This window comes from Calypte anna, chromosome 3 (genome assembly GCF_003957555.1).
Source record: "Calypte anna isolate BGI_N300 chromosome 3, bCalAnn1_v1.p, whole genome shotgun sequence".
NCBI lineage: Eukaryota > Metazoa > Chordata > Aves > Apodiformes > Trochilidae > Calypte > Calypte anna.
Window position 1 is genome coordinate 12,664,809 of NC_044246.1, and position 24,279 is coordinate 12,689,087.

The following is a 24,279-nucleotide window of genomic DNA, read 5'->3' on the forward strand; positions in this document are numbered from 1 at the left end:
AAGCACAGTCAGGACTTTGCATTTCTCTTTGCATGAGGTTCCTGTCAGCCTGTTTCTCCAGTTTGTAGTGATCTCTGTGGATGGCAGCACAGCATACATCAGCAGCTGCTCCTAATCTTGTGCCATCAACAAACTGAGGGGATATTCTACCCAATCACTCAGACTTAATAAAGATTTTGTATGGTATTGGACACTGTATTGATCCCAGGGCTACACCACTAGCTCTTGGCTTCCAAAGAGACTTTGTACAGCTGCTCAGAACTCTCTGGGCCTACCTGTTCAGCTAGTTTTCAATCCACATTACTGTCTACGTATCAGCTGCTTTATAAGGATCTTATGGAAAACAGTGCTGAAGGCCATATTGAAGTCCAGGTAGGCAATGTCCACTGCTCTTCCCAAATCTGCCAAGCTAGTAATTCTGTCATGGGGAGTTATCAATTTAGTAAAGCAAGACTTCCCCTTCATAAATCTGTAATGACCACTCCCTCCATATGTTAGGATACGGTTTCAAGGAGGATTTCCTTCATGTCTTTTTCAAGGAATGAGGTGAGGCTAACCTGGGTCCTCCTTGTTGCTCCTGCAGAAGATAGGAGTGACATTTGCTCTCTGTCAGTCTTTAGGAACCTCTTTATTGCCAGGACCTTTCAAAGATAATTGAGATTTCAGCAGGCAGCCTCTATTGTGAGCCCTGTTCTTCCACCTAGTGGCAGGGCTTTAATGTAGATATTGACTGTCATCTCTTCAATGGTAATTATATAATATGTATGAAGAAGGGTTGACAAAATAGCAAGAAAAAAAAACAGATTAGGGTAAAGTCTTGTCTCCAAAATAAGGTATGTAAAGTAGAAAGCATATTTCAGTCTGTGATCTAACATAATTAATTTACTATCACTGCAGTTTTAACCTATAACATGAAGTCTGCTGCAAAGTTTAAGGAATAATGTGATGAATTTTAACTTACGTATGTAGTCATTTTACAGGCTTACTGATGATCCCTACTCTGTGGTATGATTTAGGATGTATTTCCACTTGCTACCTTTTGTTTTTGCAAGGCATTTGAACTATATCCTTGTTGCTCTTTGTGACGCTTTGAGGTACCTCTTATGGTATATTTGTAAATGTTGGTGAATTGTTGTCTAAAGAGACCATCCACCCGTGTGGAGTTATAATATATATATAACTCCATATATATATATATATTTCATCTCTGTAAACATGTCTGATTCTGGATAAACTAATTTTAATTCTCATCACTGTGTATTATTCTGGTTTTCCCTCTTTGTGTACCACAAGCTATTGGTAATGCTGGTTTGTGAGATGCAACCCTGTGATTTTGTTTCTTGAGTGACTAGAAAGAGGGGGTGTGTTTGAGCTTACTCTTCAGCACTTTTTGAGCTTTAGTGCTTTTTTTTACTTTGCAGAATCTGTGTTCAATTAGTCATGGAATTTTAACTGAAAGCAGACCTCTGTGAAAACAGGGAATGGATTTTAAACTGTTTAAGATTGTAAAATTATTATTCCCATAAGCTTAAACTCAGCAAGACATTTCAATTTAAAAAATGCTCTTGGAAAGGCACTAGTAAAACATCTTGGTCCCTTGAATTATTCTTTTTTTCTGTGACTGCCCCCTAGGTCTAGGCCCTCTGTGCACAGCATTTGGCATTGTAACTGTTTTCCAGAATGTCCTCTGGATTTTTGCATGTTTGAAAAATCTGTTCTATATAGTTGTTTTCTGAATATTAAATCAGCATTGGTTTATTTTGAATTTTTTTCTTATAGTATAGACTTCCAGAAGAACAATCCAATACACAAATTAACTGAAGAGGAACTTCTGGCCTTTACTTCAGTAAGTGATTTATCTGGACTTTTTAGTAAACATGGTGTCACTTAATATTTAAGTAAAGTACCAAGCAGTAACCTGTCAGTCACATTAATCATGAACTCTTTATTAACCAAATTTGGTTTAGCACTCAGTTTCTCGTTAGTTTTTTCTTATTTCAAGAAATTAAAGTGATGCTGAAATCCAACCCAGTTTTGAGGCATCCTCTTTCAGGATAAGCTGGACATTTAATATTTAATTTTGCCTAAAAACATGCATAAAGCATTTTTCATATGCTTTAGTTTTTATTAACTATGACATATAATGTAATGTTAAACAATGCATTTTTCTAGGAAAATGTTCCTATGGCACCAGTGTTGAAACGTGTCTTCTTTGAACAGCGTTTAATTGGAGTTTGAAAGAAATTTCAGCTTTATTCAGTCAGATTTATTCAATCTACGTATCAGATGTTCTGCTTAGATAATTTCTTCCCAGTTCAATGGCTGATTTGCTGCAGAACAATTCTGTAACTTCAAAGAAACCTAGACATTCTAACTCAGTACTTTTTGAGTGTTATTTTTATGCTTGAGACAAACCACAAATTGCTTTCTTCCTTGGTCTCTTTTGCTCTTGTGTATTTTTCAATAGCAGTTTATATGGGGAAGGTGGAGTAAGAAAGGCCAGTGGTTATATTGCCATTTTTGCTTATTTTCCACAATGCTAACTTCAGCTTTGGTGCAGTAAAAGTTGATTGCTCTCCTATCCAATCCCTGTAGTCTGAGACCATTTTGCCATAGTAGTACCATCTCAAAAAGTAAATTTATGTTAAGAATTTGAAGATCTCGGCAAAAATTCCTTTGATTTTAGTTGAGCTGAGCTACAATTTCATTTCTCATAGTTATGTGAAAATACTGTAGACACTATCCTAAGGCTAACAACTATGGTAAGTTTCATGGGGCTTTTTTGTGATGGTAATAGGAAGTTCAATCCTTAGGAAAGAATCTTTTTTTTATTAGATAGATAAATGTAAAATAGTTTAAATTGGTTTTAAAGTAATGTTTGTTTAGGTCCATATGCTAATACAGGACCTGTAAGATCTGCATGAGGGAGCTGAGTGAATAATTGTAAAACAGTTTGGTTTATGTAGGTTTTCTGATTATTGCTACAATCATCATAGTGCTTTCTCATGATATATTGATAGTTTATGAAGTATTTTGTTTTGAACTACAGTTTTGTTTTGGTGACAATTTTTTTAAAGTGGGAATAGAGAGCCTGAAAAAAATGAAATGTAGAGAAAATTGTCCACTCTCACTTCATATTGTAGTAATTGAAGTACCCAGTAAGGACATTAAAGAGTGATGACCATTAAAAGAAAGGGAAAACTTTAGAGAAAGAATATGTACGTACAAAGTAGAATCATAGAACTGTTCTGGTTGCAAAAGGCCTTTAAGATCATTGAGTCCAACGATTAACCTAATTCTACATCTGGTGCTAAAAGCACCCCAACTACATGTCTTTTAACACCTCCAGGGATGGTGTTTCAACCACCTTCCTGGGCAGCCTGTTGCAGTGTTTTAAAATTCTTCCAGTGAAGAAGTTTCTATTAACATCCAATCTAATCCAGCCCTGGCACAACTTCAGGCTGTCTCCTCTCACCCTATTATTTTTTTACTAGGGAGAGGAAACTGACCACCACTTCACTGCAGCCTCCATTCAGGTAGTTGTAGAGAGCAGTAAGGTTTCTCTCAGACTCCTTTTCTCCAGACTGAAGCACCCCACTTCCCTCAGCTGCTTCTCAGAAGACTTGTGCTCCAGACCCTTCCTGAGCTTCATTGACTTTCTCTGAACTTGCTGAGCTTACTCTGAACTGAGTACTGCAAACTTTTTTTTTAACTAATGGAACTATTACAGTATACATTTTTTTCAAAAATTATGTTAATTGAATTTGTTAATGCAAATGCATTGAATTTCAGGAAGTGTGTAAATTTTTGTTAAAAAACCCCCCTCTGCTGCTTTTGTTGTTAAAATAATGTATTTTCTAAATTGAGGGGGTTTTGTGAAAAGTCAGAGTTTTGCTTCTCATACTCTGTTTCCAGTCAAACTCCCGGGACTTTTTCTGCATACTTCCCATTTCAGTCTTCCCACTATTGTTTGAATAATTCTTGGGTGGAAAAGTGGCCACTATGTACCTGAACTTCAAAATAAATTCCCTACATACTCTATTACTTTTAATATTAAATGGAATGGTATTGTGATAACAGAACATCTTTAACAAGATAGGCCCTACTCCCATAATGGTGTACTTTCCAGAACAATAAAACTAATTGTGGGGTTTACTTGTTTTAACACTTGAATTTTCAAACACTTAAACACTCTTCAGCTTTTAAAGCAGAGAAAAAAATATTTTATACTAGGTAACAAAGATAATCTGATTTGCTGTCGTCTTCGACATTGCTTGAGAGATCGTGTTGTCTCAAGTTACCTGAGATGAGAGAGATCTGTTGGGTGAATTCTTCACAATGGTGAGAAAATTCAACTGCGTTTTTCTGCCACCTAGTGGCTGATTCATCAGAAATGACAGAAGAGCGGATGGAACTAGCTCCTTAAATAGTTGTTGCTGTGACTGTGAGGAATTTGTTTTCATTCAGTTAATTATTTATCCTTTTATAGAGTTTCTAAGTCAGCTACAGCTTGCTTTGCACTTCCAAGATAAGCCATTGCCAGGATAGATCTCCAGAGAAACACAGCTGAAAGATATCACTTTGTGCTTTGAGTAGCAAAGAGGAGGAATCTGTAGCACTAAATGAACAGGTATTTAGATCCCTGTAGTACTGAAGAATGCAGTGGACAGCAGTGACTTCAAGAAGCAGCTGCTAGCCTAAAAATTAGAGGAAATAATAAACTTAAATATTGGAATAGTGTTCTTTTAAACTTCTGTTTAATGCTTCCAAGTAAACTGTGTGTGGGGTATGTAATTCAGTCTTACTATTATTTTGTCCTTTGATCTTAACCTATGCTCCCAAGACACAAAAAAGAACAAGTATGAATTGTAATATTGTCATCCCAAATCTTTCCTGGAAACTGAAAACAGGAATTCAATATTAACTTATAGAATATCTATTCAATAGTGGCATTTTTATGCATTTTGCACCTGACCCTAAAATTGTGGAGAGTCACTGCAGAAAACCACTGAGCCCATCTGCTTCTTCACTCTGAGTAACCAAGGAAAGAAAATCAATCACTGTGCTCCCTGGCAGCAGGAATATTCTGTGTGAATGTTAATGCAGTGTTGGTTCTTACGGTGTCTGTTAGGTGAATAAATTTAGAAGCACAGAAAATTTTATCCCTTGTATTTTAAGGTATTTACCAAGCTTTGGCAGAGGGACAGGCAAATGAGCATTATGTCAATGCTCTAGTAATTTCTTTAGCATCATTTAAACTGCTGTGTTTGTGTGTGTGTAGGCTCACATCTATGTGAGCCTACATGTGGATTCCTATATCTGCAGGCTGGTTGGATGGTTGTCATGCATTCATCTGATATCTGCTGAAGTTTGTTTCCTGAAGAAAGAAGGGCATTTCAAGGTATCTTAGGAAACTTGAGAAATTGTAAAGTGTTTTTAATAGGTCAGTGAATTGTCAAGACATTGTGTTTCTTTGGATGGTGCCAAATAAATGCATGTGACCTGCAATTTTTTCTGAGCAGAGAGAATTAAAGTCTCAGGTAGTATGAGAGGGAAAGGATGATCAAAATGAACTCAAGTAGATTATGTGGTCCTGCTTCATCCTAGGTATAATTTGGCAAATAGGCATTCCAGATTCCTTTTGTATACCTATAAAAGTTAAAAATTACTAGATCTGTAGGATAGGTATATATATTTCTAAACAAAATAGTTTACCGTTATAAAAATAACACAAGTTACTCAGTCACCGCTTGGTGACTACAATCAAATACAAAAGGATTCGTTTACAAAGTTGCTTGGGAATAATTGCCATTGCCCTAAAAGTACTAACTTTTTTAACTAGGAATTACTGCTAGTTTGCTACATTTTGAAGCAAGGTGTGGAAGTGTATAAAAACCTTTGGACTTGTGTATGAAATCCTGTTGGCTGGCATAGCTCCTCTAGGAACAATAATTTGGATTTCAGTTCTTTGATGTGTGTTAGTCAAATCTGCTCACCTATCAGCATGATATTTCAACTTCTAAACTGTTAATCTACAGTTGAAATTAGATAAATTTACTTTTCTTTTTTTCCTGCTCATATTGTCCATTTGGTATCTTTACGTGAGAATTAATGTAGCTCTTGCACCGAGGAATAGACACAAAATTAAGCAATTGATTTTAAGGGGAATGAAATACTCTTTTTCTCACACATAGCAGTTTAGGGAAACAGGTATGTTTTTAATTAATTCTAGTTAGTTACACTGATTTGTTATACTCTTGAGACTTCCATCATTTACAGAGAGTAGAATGGTTAGTTTCATTATTAAGCAGTAAAAACTGGGAAACTGGGAAAAAGAAGCTCTGGAAGCTTGTCTGTCTATTGATACTTTGAACAGGTGATGATATCTCCCTTAATGAGGGAAAAAATGTAATAGCTTTTTTTTTTTTTTTTTTGCTCAAAGTACAAAACTTAAAAATTATTCACCATCTTCTGCAAAAAATATCTGATCATTCTGAAATTGTTCCAATAATAGCATGAAGGATACCAAGTTCTGATCAAGGGCTTGGAGAACATGGAGAGTCTGTCAAAATTCAAGGAATACTGTGTATTTGAAAGATGGACCAGTTGGGAATGCTTCACACCTTTTTTCTTTCACTGTGTTGAGCTACTGGTTCCATAAGAGGCTGTTTTTACTGAGGAATTTGAGAATGCGTAGTCAGATACTGGGTTTTGGAGGTGGGCATTTATTGAGTGCAGTAGAAACTGATGTTGTATGGTACCTTTGAAAACCACAGCAAAGAATTAAAGTGCACATTTTATTGAGTGTGTGTGTGTATGTACACATGAATACTTGTGCTTTTCACTGTATGAAGGGGGTGTTGGGAGGAGGGAGCAGAGGGTGGAAATGGGACTGCTTGTTTTTCTCATCTTTTGTATGGCATTTGTGATATTAATGGGGATCTAGGGAGCAATCAAATCACAGCATATTATATTTTTAATGTTAAGCCTTCCTATCAAAATCTCTATAAAACTAAGATGCCAATTTGGTTTCTAAAGAGAAGCTGTTTATATAGCTTAAATGAAAGCAGTGCATTTTTCTCTGCTGAGAAAATGGCTGCAGTTTTCTTCATTTTATAACCAGCAAGAGTATCGAAAAGCTCATTAAGAGTGCCATGTGTCTCTGCTGCTGTAACTTTTGTGGCTTTATAAAAAGTCTCTTTCACTTCTTTTCTAAGCTAAGTTGCCCATTTTGAATAGCCTCTGTTGGTTACGAGATTATAACACTGCACAGACTCTCCACAAAGCCCTGCAAGTACTATTAAGACTTTTTTTTAAAGTAAATTAATTTCAAGCTGTTCTATTTTCTTTCTATTTTTTTTCTAAGCACTTCTAAGTACTTTTAAATAAAAAGTCTGAATAATTTTCCAGTAATGTCAGGACCTAAATGCTTGCTGCTAATTTAGTGCATGGATGCTTTCTGGCCCATCACACATTACTGTGAACTTGGGTTGTGAGTAGCAGAAGAGAAAGCTGCCTCTTCCTGCTGGACTATCACGTGCAAAGACTGAACTAGATTTCTTGGAAGCTTAATCACAAGGCATCTGGTACTTATATTTACAACCTATTGTGGATTGGGAGTTAACCTACTGTTGTCAGTTAATTTTGCTGCTGCTGTGTATTGTGTGAATCTAGATGTTTTAGGGTAAAGTAACTGGGTGTTGTACATGTGTTGTGAGGCAGGATGGAAGATTGCATTCCATTCCAAAACTGGGATTAAGTAAGAGTCTGTTTGAAGTTGTTTTATTTTACACAATATCAGATTTCAGCATAATTGACACTTTTATCCCTTTCAACTTTGTTCTCCTCTGTGGTCTACATTTTTCCTAGAGTCCACGGGATCTGCAACTCTGCTTGCATCATATCTTACAGGAGATGATTCCTGATTTGTTGTGTGCCTTTCTGAGCTGAAAGAAATTTGGAATAGCCTTTGTTTTGTAGAATAGTCTGTTCTCTCATATATTCTGTACAGAAATACTCAAGCAATAGATTTTAATGGTCTCACTGAGAACTGCAGTGCTAAGAGAACATGATTTTCATGTTTAAATATTAATAGATTATTTGCATGTCTAAAGGTTTGAGAAGTTAAGCAGGCAAATTTGACAGTTAGTAACATTTTTTCCCACAGCAGCCTTTTTTCTCCCCCTCCTCCCTCCTTTTATCTATCAGCAGCTCACTTATTTTTTTCTAGCAACCTCTCTTGACAGCCACTTGACATGTCGCAGGCTTCCCCTTCCCCCTCTTGTGTGCTTCACCAGTTATAACTATTGTAATTTACTCCTGCAAGAAAGATCTCATTGCAACAAGATGGAGTTAAACCCCCTATAATACATTCTTGCTGCTCTATGTAGCACTTAATATTTCCTTTTTGACAATATTCTGATAATCAGTTCAATTTGTGTTATCTGTACTAGCAGTCACTCTTTTTAGTGTTTTCTGTTCTGCCTGCTGGACTGGGGAGAGGGCAATGAACTAAACATGGGGTAAATCCAAGTCTCTCTTTTTTCTAAGTAAACTTATATTTTTGTTCTTTTATTGTACATAAGGAAAATTATTCTTGGAGTATATTTAGCTGTTCTTCTGTCCCAATGTCTTAGGACATTAGAAGATAATGTCTTCTTTGCCTAGTTTTAGTATTGTCCCTTCATTTGTTGCTTTTTTCCTAACATTTCAAATATTACTCTAATCTTGCTTGTTCCATAGCATCTGAAAAAATGAAAGTGGTTGAATTCTTGTTTGCTGGGCAACTTGCTACTGTCTCTGAGCAACTGAGTTTCATTTTCTCTTAATGTATCATATCTGTATTTTGGACTGGAAGTTTAACATTATCTGCAGCCCATTCTTTTTGGTCTATATTGAAAAAGAATAATGTTTTTATACTTATTACACAATTTAGGATAGGTTTGATGAGAATGCTATAGTCCTTCATTGCAGAAATGTTTTTTTTTTTCTTCCCTTGCAAGGTATCTGAAGTATTCAAATTTTATTACTCTGATTCATTTATCATCACTAAAATGTCACAGTTTTTTGTTTTGTGTTAGGTGTTTTTAAAAATAGAAAAGCAGGTGCAGTTGATTCTATCTATTCTTCTATTCTAGCTGCTTTGAGAAAAGTACAAGGTGAACTTGATAATAAATAAAACCATCTTACCATGCTTCTGTACTGACAGCTCACTTAGTGGACTGTTCATGCAATGTATGTCATAAATGAGTCTGATTAATGTGAGAAAATTCAGACTTCTTTTTCTGTCTGTAATTTAAATGCTGAGCATACATGATAACATGGTATGGCATAAATATTTTTGACATGTTTGAATTGGCTGCATTAATCATGGCAAGTATAGCTGTTAGTTATGAAGATTATTCAAATACCTACCAATAAAATGTTTAAAAGCATCATGTTCTATTTGTTTCAATTTGAAAAAATGTTTTTAAGATGTTAAAAAGGTTTTATATCTGGAGCAGAGATTTGAGGCCTTTTCTGATCTCCTAACACTAGATAAAATTGTGTATTTTGATGTATTTGAGAAGATTTTACTGCCTGGTTTGTATTATCCTTAAACATTTCTTGCATTAATTAAATTGGAGCTTGGGCTTTTTTCTTGGGAGATTTTATGTCTTGTGTCAGATTGTTTTTTCAGTACATTTGTCAGAAAATGTAGGCCTACACAGTCTGCAATGACTTCTGTCAAGTCTGTACAAAAGATGAAAGAGAAAATAGCTTTTACACATTTCTGTAATTAGTCTACGAAAGATTTATATGCAATGTTCAATGAAATGCTTGATTTTAAAATTGCAAAACTCAGAGAGGAATAGCATATGCCTTTGCATTCCCACAAGTTGGTATTATACTTGGTTTGGTTTTTATCATTGGCTGAGTTTTTCTTTGCTTTTTTGTTTAATATATGACAGTGAAACCCTTTCAGTTTCAGAATAAAGGAAGGAAATATATTTAGAAAATTGTTTTTATTTTGTGTTGAACATCTTGCATGGCTTGAAGGTGTTTAATAACTTAGTAGTAAGATCCAGAAAGCAAGTAGGTCATCTAGTTGGTGGAATAAGGCCATATTTCTCATCCTACGGCTTACTGTGTGAGAACTGCAATGTGTGTATTTATTTGTCTGTATATTCTGTATCTTTCCCTTACCTATTAGTAGGCAAACACTCATTTACGTGTGTGTTGAATCTCAAACAGAGCTGGGAAAATGTGAAGCTTGGAGGTACATAACTAAACAGCTTGCCTCTTCAGTTTGTCAAAGGGAATTGTCTTTTAGCTTCTTAAGACTAAATATATGGAAGGAATCTTTTATGAAGAGTGAAACACTGGAACAGATTGCCCAGAGAGGTGGTCGGTGCCCCTCATCCCTGGAAACATTAAAGGTGAGGTTGCACGGGGCTCTAGTTGCACGGGCCAGATCTAGTTGAAGATGTCCCTGCTTATTGCAGGAATGTTGGTTTAGATGACCTTCAAAGGTCCCTTCCAGCCTGTTGGAAGGTTGATCCTTATTTTATGATTCTCTATCTGGTTTTCAGTTATTTTAACAACTTTTGTTGTGAGCATAATACAACTGTTAGGTGTTACATTGTAGTTGGAATACTAATTACAGCTCTCACTTCTAACTTCATTCAAGTCTAAGCACGTCTCAGATATGGCCTTTGGTCTCTGATAAATATATTCAGTGTATAGTTTCTCTCTACACAACCTGGTCAGATTTGGGAATGTTACTCATGGATGTCCACCAAGACAGGGTTTTGTTTCATTCTCCCCAGCAGTCTCTCACTTGTGTTTTTCAGTATTAGTCACTTGTGCTTGTGTCAGCTTCCATTTTTCTTTATTCATTTGTGCTGTATTCCCCTCAAACCCTCCTTTGTCAGCTCTTGCCTTCTGTTTATCTGACTTTCACTCTTACTCTAATCTTACATATTTCATTTCTTTCTCACATATTTCTGATTCCATTTTTATTCCTTCCTCACTTTTCCTTTTAACATGTTAGTTTTACTCCATGACCACTGTGTCTTCAGTCTCTGAAAGGAAGGTGGCTACAGCTTTGTTTTGATCCTGGAAACTAAACTTATGTATAAAAGTTTTAAAGTCAGGCTGCTGGTGACATCTAGCAGCTTGATCCAATTCTGTGTAAAGGGAACAGTATCTCAGTACCTTTAAATACATTACTTCTACTGGTGAATCCAGAAACTAGAAAAAATCAGAAATGTAATATTTTGTAAGACGTATCTAGATTTGTTAATATACTCTTTTTTGGGAAATTACAGAGACCATCCTAAAACTCTCACTGAAATTGTCATCCTCAGGTTTTGACCCTATCCACTTAGCTCACCAAACAGTAATTGAGGTGTGCCTCCTGCATTCAACGTGTTGTGAACACCAAATATTACAATATGTAGAATGCTGAACAGTAGACAGAGAAGTTGTAGGCAGAATTCCTGTGGTGGATGCTGGCATTCAAAACTAGGGGAAAATCAGGTATGACACAATCTCTGAGTCCTTTCTGGCATTATGTGGGTTTTCCCCTGCTGTGCCTCACTGTTCTTCTGCAGACAGCTGTTCTACACTCTGAAGGTTGTGAAGATGTTTTATGGAAATTCTGTACTTTGTGCTGACATTGCTTGATAGTGAAGTCAGTGGCAGCCTTTCCTATAAATCCCTGCTTTAGGATATACTTCTTCCTTAATTTTTTTGGCTTCCTGCTACAGAAAAAAAATGTGATAGCTGACTTTGAGTAGTTAACATTGTTATAGAATGGGTTTAAAAATGGCATTTTTATAATGAGAAAACTGTATGCAACTGTTTAAGTATTACTGTTGTACCAGTGGCTAATTTTACAATTTTGAAATTATGAAAACACTTAAATTGGTTCTTTTCAGGAAGATAATTTTATTCCTTTTACTGATGATGTGAAGAGAGCTCTTAAGACCCAATTGTGCTGTATAATTTTTGTGGTTGTGCACCAAATCTAAGAACCAGTATTTTTGCTACCCTACATTCTGTTCCTGCAAAAGATACTCACTTAGGGTGTTTTAAGGATAATTTTTATACATGGATATTTGTCCTGAAGTTATTGCAGAAGTAAAGATAGAAGGTTTTGTTTGACCGAGATCTGTGCTGCAAGCAGTAGTACAGAAAGCAGGATTGTTCCAGAGTCTGTTGATAGACCTTATAAACAGGAAGCATCACTGCCAGTTAATGGAAAAAACATAGTGATGAAAGAAACATAGTGGTGAGCTCATTAATGCAAATAAGCAGGCAGAACAGACAAATCCTACCACTCTGCATAAGGGTGCAGGATCTGTCAGGCCTAAAGGGATTTTTCCAGTGTTTCAGAGTGCTTTAAACATTGAGTTTCTTCTGAACAGTTCAAACAAGCATAAACGCAGAAAGAAAAAAAAAAATAACCTTAATGTGTATTGTTACATGGATTTTGCTGAGTAAGAAGTACTAGTTATTAAAAAAAAGACTTGGAAAGAATTGCTCAACCTAGACAAAGTATTAACAAATCATGGTTCTTATCTGTAGCCACAGTCAGCAGTACCACAAATGGAAAGATGAAAAGTTATAACTGCCTCCCTGAGGAATAAATTTCAATAAGCAGAGGATAAGTTAACGTATTGTATTGTCTGTTCTGAAAATGCTCCTTGTCAGAGGTTAAGCAGGGTACAACCAAGGCAGGGGTTTGAAGAGACTAATGTGATCGTTTCCAAAGGAATACCTAGAAGGGGGTAGGATATGTTTCTTCTCCCAGATGGTCCATTTGAATGGAACAATTTAGGAAATATTCTCCATTGACAAAATTTTCTATCTTTCACCCTGTTTTCAGTCAGTTGCTTTGATGTCTTGAGGCTGAACACATTGCAGGTCCTCAAACAGCGTGTACCACTGCACATAGTCCTAGAAGTATATATATCTTTAAAATGTTATATCTAGACAGTCTCAAACCAAATTCAATGTTTTATTACCTGTGCAGAAAGCGATTTTTTTAATGTGCCTTTCTGTTTTTCAGGATGCTATCAAAAGAGTACATGATGTATTCAGAAGAACCTTGGCATAGGCAGTGAAATTCCTGAGGCTAAGGAGTTAAACCAAGAAAGTCACTGGTTTTTAATATCTCAGGAAATCCTTATCATTGGTACCAAAGAGTTAAAGTCTAGGGTTTTGATTCCAAAAACCTAATTTATAGCTGTTGAGGTTGGGCCTTAGGAAATAGATGCATTACTGTGATGTGGTGTGGAAGTCTGTACTTACGCTGTTTCGGGAGTAAGTCCAAACCACAGACCTGAAAAAGACAATGCTACTACAGTCAAATCTGGCTGGAATTGCTTTCAGCATAACACAGAATAAGTGATATGTTTGGCACAACAGAGTGAGTGTCAGTAATATGGCTGGACTCCATTTTCAGTGAAAAGAGGAGTTGTATCTTATGTGGCTTACCCTTCACCAGTCATTGAAAGCAGATTCCTTTAAATAAAACAGTTTCTTCTTTCTTCATGACATTTCCTTTTCTTCTCTACTTTCTTCCTTCTCCTAAAAAATATGAGAACCTCCAAGGAAAACTTAATTTTGAATATAAATAGGTTTTCAAAATGGAAAGCAAAACCAAACTAAAATGCAACCCAAAAACAAATTTCAGCAACAGCATGAAGCATGAAGAATTATTCGTGATTTAACCCTTACAAGAAGATATAGTATGTATACCACTTAGTGGCATCATAGATCTTTAAGCTCATAGAAAATTGCTAAATGTTGGCTCAACAATGCCTGTTAATGAGGGAGAAAATTTAAATAAAATTTTAGACATCCAGAATAGATCTGAAATTTGGATTTCTAGTAGAACTGAACAAATAGACACTCAGATAATATCTTTGTGTTATTTTTAGAAACCAGAAAATTCTAAGGGGAAAAAAGCATTAAAATATTTTCCTAGTACAACCTGATTTGAGTTGTTTTTTCTAATGTGTCTAAAATTACTTTGAATTGTGATTTTTATTCCTTCCATGGGTCTCTCTGAAAGTTATTAACTAGCATGCATGCAAGTTAAATAACAGACTGCATTATGTAGAAGCAAAGATTCATGTTTATAGTTTTCTATGATGTGTCCCTACTTTTTGGTTTATTTTTCTTGCATGCAAGAAAAAAGCATGCATGAGCTTGCTTTTTTTTTTTTTTGTTTCTGTTATATTTCAATCCATACAAAACTTTTCTTTGAGTCTTTTATTGTTTCCACTGAGAATTCTTCAGTAAGCATAAATCTTTGCAGGCATTTCACATAGCTTTTTCTGTGGAACATAGGCTTCCCTTGCAAGAGAATGTTTCTCTAGCACTTTGTTTTCTTTGACCTTTCTCTCTGTGAAGTGTATAATGTAGGGGGCAGTGGGCTGCCATTTCAGTTCTGTTACTTCTGACTAGAGATCAGATTCCAGTATACCTATGTCCACATCAAATCACCTCCTTTAATATCATTTTGTTAATAGAGACAGTATTTGTGTGTTTCTTAGTTTGCAGTTTCTTAGACCTATGGAGTGAAATTTTTCCAAGAAAAACCATCCAACTTGGGAGAAAAATGAGGAAATTCTTCATTTGTATTCAGAAAATGTAAAGACTGCAGCAGGAAGAAACAAACAGATAGGGACTGGGACATGAACACTGTTCAAACAAGTGCTTGACCATTTCCCTATTTACTATTGGGTATTGACTGAACAAAGGAAAAGGATGCTGCTGTGCATGTGGAATAATGTAACTTTATTGCTGGGAAGCAGATACGTTGGGTTTTTTTCAACAAAGAATGTTTTCTTTTAAGGGAAGGTAGAAGAGACAGCTGAAGACACATACTGAAGTGTCTTGATATTTCTAATGAGAACAGTAAAACAGTCCCTTTGAGCAAACACCAGGTTATAGTCTTTGCAATGTTTTGGCAGAGTTGAAGTTTTGAAAGTTGCAGATGCATTCATTTTGCAAAAAAATCACTCATTCTGTTTTCAATACTCCTTTCCAGTATCTTCAGTGAAAAGAGACAATGTATAGTTCTTTTAGTGCAAATTACTCTTGAGTTTCTTTGGCTGGCTAATATAGTCCTACCCACAGAAATATGATTGCTTGGTTTTTTCAAAGAGATATAGTTCACTTTAGTAGTGGGACTACTGATTCATAGTTCTTTACATCTCTTTCTTCCAGACCATTTACTATTATACTGAAACTGATTAAATATGTGCAAAGTCTTAAATCTTTCTCAACTTGACGCTTGCCTTTTGTTAAAAACTATAGCAGGGTGTGAGGTACACCTTAGTGTTCTTTTCACTTTGAAATCTGAGTTCTGTGAAGAAATTCTGGCTGAGAAGGTATCTCTTCCACCATCTGGATGAAACAGTCATTCCAAAGGTGTCTGCAACACTGTGACAAACTCAAGGGGACCAAATGAGATTTGAGACTGGAAGATGCAATAAAGTTGAGAGCCTGTCTAGAGGATCCACTGGCAATAAGCATCTCAGTTGTGCATCTATCCAGTGTGCATAAACTAGGAAGCTAGTTTCCTTCATAAAGTCAATGGAGAGAGAGAGAGGCTTTCTCAGAGCCCCTCAGGTTAATACTTGTTCAAATGGTCTTTTAAGAGAACCTAGCTGTCATTGCAGCCTGTGTAAAAAGACCAAGGGGGAATACCAAGCTTTCCTGCCTGATTTTTTATTCCTTGCAGTCCTAGATACACAAAAGACAGCACGATTTGCAAGGTGACACAGCATAAATTATTGCTCAGAAGCTGTTCTTTGCAAAGTAGATAAATGAAGTTAGCTCTCTTGTTTATACTAGTGGAATATTTTGTAAGTCTTGTAAGAAGAAAATTTGTCTTCCCTTTTAAGTTTTGAATTGATTAAGTCAGCTGCTGAGTAACTCTTATAGTGTATTTAATGTGCCTTCAGATGTGATAAATTCCAAATACCATAGAGTCAGTCACTTTCAAACTGATGGTAAATGAGATACTTAACAACTTTAAATTGCATTTGGATAAGTGCAATCTGTTTTCTTCTATATTGAGTCTAGCATTCATTTCTAAATCAGTCTAGTGTAGTCTTAACTAATTAACTGATCAAGTAAAAGGTTTCTTACATCTTTGCATGCATTTTGCTTTCTAAAGTGGGGACAGACAAAAAGGAATCTTGTAATGACTCTTCATAGCTGCAGGTGGGGAAGAAAGGAACTGTCTCTGTGTGTGTGTGTACATATACTTCAATTTAAAATTACCAGAATTAATATTTTATTTTAAATGCATTTAGTTATCAAAGACTGAAATTTTATATGTGAAAGTCTCACTCAAACACATTGAAGTATATAAAAATGCAAGACAATCACAGTGTTTTCTTGGTTTAGCAGTCAAATTCAACCAAAGTTACTTTGTATTTACAATGATGTAATGCTACAACTTGAGTGCTACCAGACAAGACTAGACAAAACGAATTTTAAAAATACCATTCTAATTAAACTGGTCCCTTGATGCAGATCACTGATGGTGTTTTGGCCTTGCTCTTGACTTTTTAACACTGAGAGGTATTTCTAATGGCTGCAGCTAAGAGCTTTAAGCCCAGTTCTGCTCATGATCAACTAACACCTGTTGCAGTGAAATGCTATTTTAGTTCTACAGTCCCAGGATTAGTTTTATAGACCAAAATAAACCCTTGTCATACAGTTGAGTGAATAGCTTTAGACTTTGGAAAAATTGTGCTGAATGTGTGGTCTAAACCTATTGAAATATATATGGAATATTAAAGCAGTACTGGAAAACAGCACTCTGCATATACTGAAGTTTCAGGCAGTACAGGAAAATAAATCTCTGTCACTTCAGTACTTTCAGGGCTTCTGCCTTTCTCTGTGGTTTACCTAACTGACAATCAGGCACAATCAATTTTAAAAGAAGGTAGCAGTTAAATAATGATAATTTGAGGGACTTAAAAATATCATCTTGATGTAAGCACTCATTAAAATCGGTGGAAGACCTAATAAAGGAGAATACAGAGCTTCTGCTAATGCTCAGACAGGCTCAGACACTGCATAACTTTTTTTGTTTTCTTGTTGCAGTGCAAACACTTGGCTTAATACTCTAAAGTTGCCATGTATAATTTGTATCAGACACTGTTAGGCAAGAAAATATTTAAGACCTAACCAAGTAATGACACATTTTCCCCATGCAACACTGAAAGAGAAGCACTAACAGGACTTGGAGTAATGCCTGAAATATAATACATTTTAAGGGAGTAATACAAGTTGTGGTGTTTGCAAAGAAAATGTAAATTATCCCTGCATTGATAGTTTTGCCCTAAGACTTTGATCTGGTAGTAGTCTGCAACTCCAAAGATTTTGCATATTGTTAAGTTTTTTTCTAAAAGATAAATTGCCATGTAGAAAAAGATGTGGTGAGTTGCTAGCTAAAATTACTGTCTGGAAACAATTGCTTTTGTGTTGATGTGTATATACTTTTAATTTGCATGATAAGTTGGCAATATTTTTATTTTTTCAGTACAAATTGCCCTTAGAATAACTTTAAATGTGGGATAAATTTCAGTGTTTAGTGAAAGCATGAAATTAATCAGATGGGACAAGCCATATACAGCACAGATATTTACAGTTGTTAAAACATATCAACAGGGTCTTTGATGTTTGTTTGTTGTCTGAGCAATTCTTCTGTCTTTAAGGGGGAGTGATGTATATGTAGCAGAATATACACTAATGTGTATATTCCCTCTGTTTAAAAAAAAAAAAAAAAAAAGAATAAGCAATCTACTGAGTCTGTTGGGTAGTCCATGGTAGGAACTGGGCTTTTCTGCTCTGCCTTTCTACCTGCTAAGCACTAACCATATCTATGATCATGAGGTTTATGGAAGCCTTTCTTTCACAAGGTTTGAAAAGGCTGTTTTTCTTGTTTGTGTTGCTCTCCTAGGAAACAATTAAGACAAACAGGATTGGAAGTGGTCAAGTTGTATCAAGAAACATCTGAAATGAAATCCTAATACAATTTTTTTGTTATTGTTGGACCTTTGAAAATACGAAGGTGTTCATAGCTAAGATGATGTGACTGGAGAATAAATAGCCTCACATCTGCAAATTTCTTGTGCCTGAAGCAATTCTGATGTTTCTAGAGATTAACAGTTTATTTATCAGAAGGCTTGGAGTCTTGAACAGATGCCCAAAAATTTGTTTTTTCTGATTAGTAGGCCTTACCCAACTGTTGACACATGCAATCAAATATTTCTAGTCAATAGTACTTAGGAAGGTGAGGAATTTATGGGTGCTCAAATTACCACCCTGATTAGTGATATAAATTCCAAAATTATAATTTGGAAATGTTGTTTGCAGTAACAGTGGTTACAGATGACAGAAGCTGCAATGAGAAGGTGGTTTGAGATAATTTGCTTCAGTATTCTATCTCTTTGTTCAGACCTATCATGTAGTCATGTTTATATAAATCAAAGATTGTACAGCACAATCCATTGGTGTAACTTCCCATGTACAAACAGCGATGTTAATAGGCTTCAATCTGGTATTTTATGTCCTGTTGCCACCTTTTCCAATTCACAGACCAAGAGGAATTTTTGGTTTTATGTCAGTTTATGCTTGAATTTTGAACTTAAAGTCAAGTTGTCATGCATTAAGGTGATACTGTCAAAGAAATAAAAAAATATATAGTAAAAATATTTTATAAACATATAAAATATGTATAGAAATATATTCTGAATGTAAGCATGTAGGAATGGAGTTTGTTCCTTCTAAACTTGAGATTACTGAAGTTCAATAAACTGATAATTTATGAAAACCAGAGGCATACCTCCTGTTAGTATGAAAAAAATGTAACCTCTCCAAAATTATAGTGTCTTTGTATTTTTGACATGGAATCACAGATAGACAGTTTGAGTTCAAATTTAATGCTATCTATGTATTCTATATGTAATCTATATTATACATATAGAGATCACATAAAGTATGTAATCATTACATACATATAGAGATGTATATAGATATGATATCTATACATATAGAGATTTGCATACAGTAATCATATATCATTAGATTTATATATATAACAGTAGGAGTGATGCATAATGACAGATTCTGTGTGTAATATCGTAGTGGAAATTAAAAAGAGGAAAAATCTTGGCTAGTATTGAACCGAGAACAGTGGTGGATCAAAGAAAAAAAGCTGTTATTCCAATTGTTCTTCGATGTTCTGTGATTCTAAATGCATTTTTAAGTTTATTGGCAATTTCATAATACAGAACATGTGTATTGTGATAATAATGAAATACAAACATTTAATTTAAATAGCTGAAAGTAGATAATAGTTCATTCAGGTTTTTTCCAAGCCTCTTTTTTGCCTTAAAATATTTATATTCACCAGAAAACCATAATTCTGTGCTTAAAAACAATCCTTTGACATATATATTTACATGAGCATAAACATCAAATACCTCTTTTCCAGTTAAATATGTAGCTTGCCTTTTGTTGATTTAGAAAAAACTAATACATTTTACTTGTGTATCTGTGTGTATAGATTATGCTTATATCATATGATATGTGCATAGATTTTGTGGTCTCTTAATTTCTGGTGTTGTGATGAGAGTGAAAGCACTATCAGGAGGCATTTAACATCTGTGAAACGTCTCGTGTTTGCTGGTGATGATAAATAATCATACGTTCTTTTAGGTTTTGTTTATAAATATTTGGGATGGGCATGTACAGCAGAATTGCTAGGTATGTTGATGTGAACAGAGAAGGTACTTTGTTTCTGCAAAAAGGGAATTTTTACATGTTCATACACCAAGCAGAAAAGCAAAAAGTAGTTATATTGACTGGCTTGTTTTGTTGCCAAGCCATGGTTCTACTGCTTAATTGTAGCTAGAAATCTAGTAATTCTTTTATCCTCTTGATATTTATACTTTCCAGTGCAACATAAAAAATGCACCAGCATTGGAGACCACTTAGTCACAAATATAGTTTACCCTGTAGAGTTGTAACAGAGTGACTGTTTGAAGTTACAAATCCCATTTCAAACAGAAGTTGCTATTACTACTGGAAAGTCATCTGCATTTGAGCTTGATTAATAGAGCAGCAGATATTCCAAGGACATTTCTCAAAACTTGTCTTCTTGTTGCTCCTCTTCTTGTTTCTCTAGCAGATCTGGGAGAGCATTACACTTGTATTAACCTGTGAATAACACTGAGGCTAAGTCATTCACTAATGGTACCTGAGAGCAAGCCCAGGTTTGGTATTACTCATGTGGCTGGGCTTGACCTGGCTGTCATTACTACTGGGCACCTACCTCACAGTTCAGGTATTATTTGCAGTTTTGTTTTTAACATAGTAATGGGGATATTGTAAACGTATGATAATGGACTGTCTTTTTATTAAGACTTTGAGGATCATGTTTTTTCATTCTAACATCATATAAAGATGATTCATTAAATTAAATGCTCTGTTTTGTGTAGTATTTTGGTAATTTTACTTGTACACTTCAATATGATGGGAGAATATGATATAAAGGGTTCTTGGTTTTTTGAAAAAATGTGGGGAAGAATTGGAAAAATGAGTTTTCCCATGTGAAAACATTCCATTCAGTGCAGAAAATGTTGCATAAATTTTTCTTCCCTTTTTCTCGCCCCATGTAATTTTCCTGGTTTTCTTTTTCTTTCGTTTGTTGCTGTTTCCCTAAAATAAGAACAAAGATGCCTTGTAAAGATTCTCTGTATTGTTTTTGTTTTAGAATAATTTCCTTAATGTTCTTAGCTGTTTTTGATACTGTGTCATAAGCTTTCAGATATATTGTCAAACTTTGCATTATCTTTATTTAGATTTTGTTTTGGGTTCTTTTATCCAGATGTTTCATTTTAAACTATAATCTCATTAGTTGAGTTTACAATTAGCCTCAGGTAAAAATATAATGTTTTGAAACTTACAAGAAAGTATTTATTACCTGGAGTATGTGGAGATTTTTTTGTAGACAATTAAACCTTGCTTAATAGTTAAGCATACATGTTCTGAAATTATTCTGTACAACCCTTGAGTATAAACATTTGTGCCCTCTATATGTGTATTATTTTATATCTTTGGTGCTTTAAACATTACAATCGGGCACTGAAATAAGGCAATGAAAAGTTGAACATTTGACTTCTGGCACAGTGAGCTCAGTGCAAGTATAAAATAACAGATGTTTCTTAACTAAAAAATAGGCCTGCTTCTCATTGTCCTGTGCAGATGCAGTGCTTTTTTGTACTGATAAAACTGGTAGGGAATTTAAATTTTTTCTTCTGTAATTGTACAACAGGTATACCTTTTTTTAATTATTATTATTTATAGGTTTTAAAAAGCAGTATTGTTATTCAAGGTAAGACTTATTGCTCCTGCAGAGGAGTGAAACATAATTCATCTCTGCCTCTCTTCCACCCTCTTTCTCTTTACATCTCCTCCCTCCCCATATGACTTTGTACAGACCTCACTCAAAATGAAGGCAGTGCTGTAGGAGGTGTACAGAGAGGCAGAGGAGAGGCTTTCTCAAGCTGCTGGTTCTCTTGCAGAGCTGGGTGGCATGGGCACAGAGGCTTTGTGCTGTGCCCTGCATGTGCCACTTACTGAGGTGAAGCAGAGTGAGGGGACAAATAATCTGCTGCTGGACAAGGGTTGTAATTGGACCTGAAAATACCTAGAATATTAATAGTCCAATTCTTTAGTTTTCATTATTCTTTGGAGACACACTGTGGTCATTTGAAAAAGAAATACTAGTATCTACCGGTATCTAGCAGAGAAAAAATTCCCTTTAAGTAAAAAATGAAATACTATGATGAAATACTAATTGTGGAGAAAATGGGAGGTAATGGTAACCTTTCTCACAAAGGCATTTTTTAAGCTAAATAAGTGTTGTTCAAGTTTGTGCTAACATAGGCCCTTAAGGTTTTTTTTTTAGCAGCCAGTTGAAATGGCCACTAAAGTATAAATAGGGAAATCAGGGTATTAGGACTGTTTTGCTTGTATCTTGCAGTGGAAGGTTTGTCTTAAGACCAAGCAGCAATAGGATATGGACAGAACTTCCCATGTAATGGTCTCTCAGAACTAGGCTTTGGGCCAGTTAACAAATTTAATGATCATAATAATTTCTATTCCACTAATACTTCCACTAATACATGTAGAAGAGGGTATAACAGCCTTTGGCTGCTTCCTAATGAAATACTGGGTAGAAGGCATGGAAGAATTAGTGCAGAAATTGTTGGTCACAAGAGGGAGAATCGGCAGATGTTGAAGTGTTTGGTGGCTGTACATGCATTCATATTGCTTTCATGTATGCTTTCACTTGCTATTGCCTCTCTTCCCATTGCAGTTTTGCTAGAACTTAATTTGTTTTCGCATGTTTCTTTCTGCATTCTTTCCTGTGAAAACACTAGAGAAAAGAAAAACAGATTGCAAAATGGCAGAAATTTGTCAGACATTTCAGGCTGGCCACCAGGGAGGATACTTTTTGATGCTTTGGGAAATCTTTGAGAGGAAAGAATAAAACCACTGGGGCTTTTTCTGCAGTCTACAAATATCTATAGACAAACTTATTTTCTCAGAGAAACTGTATTGTTTATAATGTCAATAAAATTAGCAAGGAAGTTTTCTTGCTGTCTCCATTTCTGAAGTGAATATCTAATAGAAAAATGGTATACTGTATCTGAAGCCATACTGTAAAGAATTCAGGTGGTCTGTATATTCTTAAGGGGTATAAAAGTTGTATTGGCTACATATCTCCTACTGAGCTTTCCTAAAAATCAGTGGTTGGAGACTAGCACCAAACTTCTGGCATCAGGGCAGGGCATTTCGAGAGAAAACCTACTATGTCTGTAGGCTTTTTACCTGGGTTATTCTGTATTCCCTATACATCTACTATAGATTAAAAAATCTTTCTTTTATTCTTAACTCATGATAAATTGTAAATTGATTATTAATCTTCATAAATATTCTTCTGAATAATTTCTACCTGTTTAATGTAGAGGTGCTGTGAATGTGAGCATCAGAGCACCTTGCATGTGAGGCAGATCCAAGAGAGAACTGGTTTTGTTCAGCCTTAAGCAGGATCCCTCCTGCTGTCTACAGTTCCCCAGTATGCAGGTGTGGAGAAGGCTGAACCAGACTACTCAGTACCAAAATCTTTGTTTTGCTTCTGTTCTGAGTAGGCATTTCAGTTTGTGCAGTTTGGTGCATGCACCACATGGGTACAGGTACCCACAGTGCTGCAGTAGCTGAGAAGGGGAAGATAGTTTTGATGGCTACCTATATATTAAAAATAGATTAGGGTGATCTGCACAGCCTTCCAAGTCATCAAATAAATACTATAACCACACATAGCATTCATGCTTGAGAACACCGTTACAATCTTCACTGTCTTCAGCATCTTTTAAAATGAAATAATCAAAAAATGTTGTTCTTCTCTGCAGTGCTTGCTCTCTCAGCCAAAGTTCTGGGCCATTCAGACATCAGCCTTACTCCTTCGGACCAAGCTTGAGAAAGGAAGTACCCGCAGGATGGAACGGGCAATGAAGCAGACTCAGGTAATACTTCTGACCTTGTTACAAAGACAGGTTCTCTATACCAAAAAGCAGCAGTTAGGAGTTTTGCAGATCTTTTCTGTAAACTGTACAGTGAGAGAATCTTCTAATTATGTCTGGAAATTAGATGCATAAACAATAAACGCTTTTATGCCTGCCAGTCTTGAGATAAACTCTTAAAGATACAAGTAATAAATGGCCACTTTCTTTCAAACACATGACATATTTTGGAACATTGAAATGAAAATTGTTTTTTTGACTTGTGATCTAAGGAGTTTTTTAACATAGAAATTCATGAATGTAAAGCCACTTACTGCCATCATGTTTTTTAATAGTCTTTACTCAAATCATCTGTAGAAAATACTGAAACTTGTAAATAGTCATTGGTATTGTAAGAACAAGAAAACACTTTTGTGAATAAAGCAGGCCTTTTGATTTACCTTTTTGATGTGAGAAATGGTGATTAGTATTTTATTGCAAGTTTGAGGGAGCAATTAATTAATCTTGCTCCCAGCAAAGAGAAGATCAGTATTACAAATACAAAAAAGAAATTTTAAAATTCTGAAATGCATCAGCTAATAGATTGATATAAAGAAAATTTTCAAACAAAATATCTGTAGGTTTTTTAATCTGTAAAATTTTTTTCCTTCCTAGCCTTTTGTCATCTTTATGC

At 35.3% G+C, this 24,279-nt stretch overlaps 1 protein-coding gene across 3 annotated transcripts in view; it reads left to right on the forward strand.

Annotated features, from left to right (window-relative positions):
* The window catches only part of TTC27 (tetratricopeptide repeat domain 27), a 106,356-nt gene that overhangs the window by 30,347 nt on the left and 51,730 nt on the right, over nt 1-24,279 (forward strand). For all 3 annotated transcript variants that reach the window (XM_008493966.2, XM_030447259.1, XM_030447260.1), the window contains exons 9-10: nt 1,780-1,846; nt 23,496-23,609. In XM_008493966.2, coding sequence (XP_008492188.2) covers nt 1,780-1,846; nt 23,496-23,609 — 181 coding nt within the window. The remainder of the gene's footprint in view (nt 1-1,779; nt 1,847-23,495; nt 23,610-24,279) is intronic.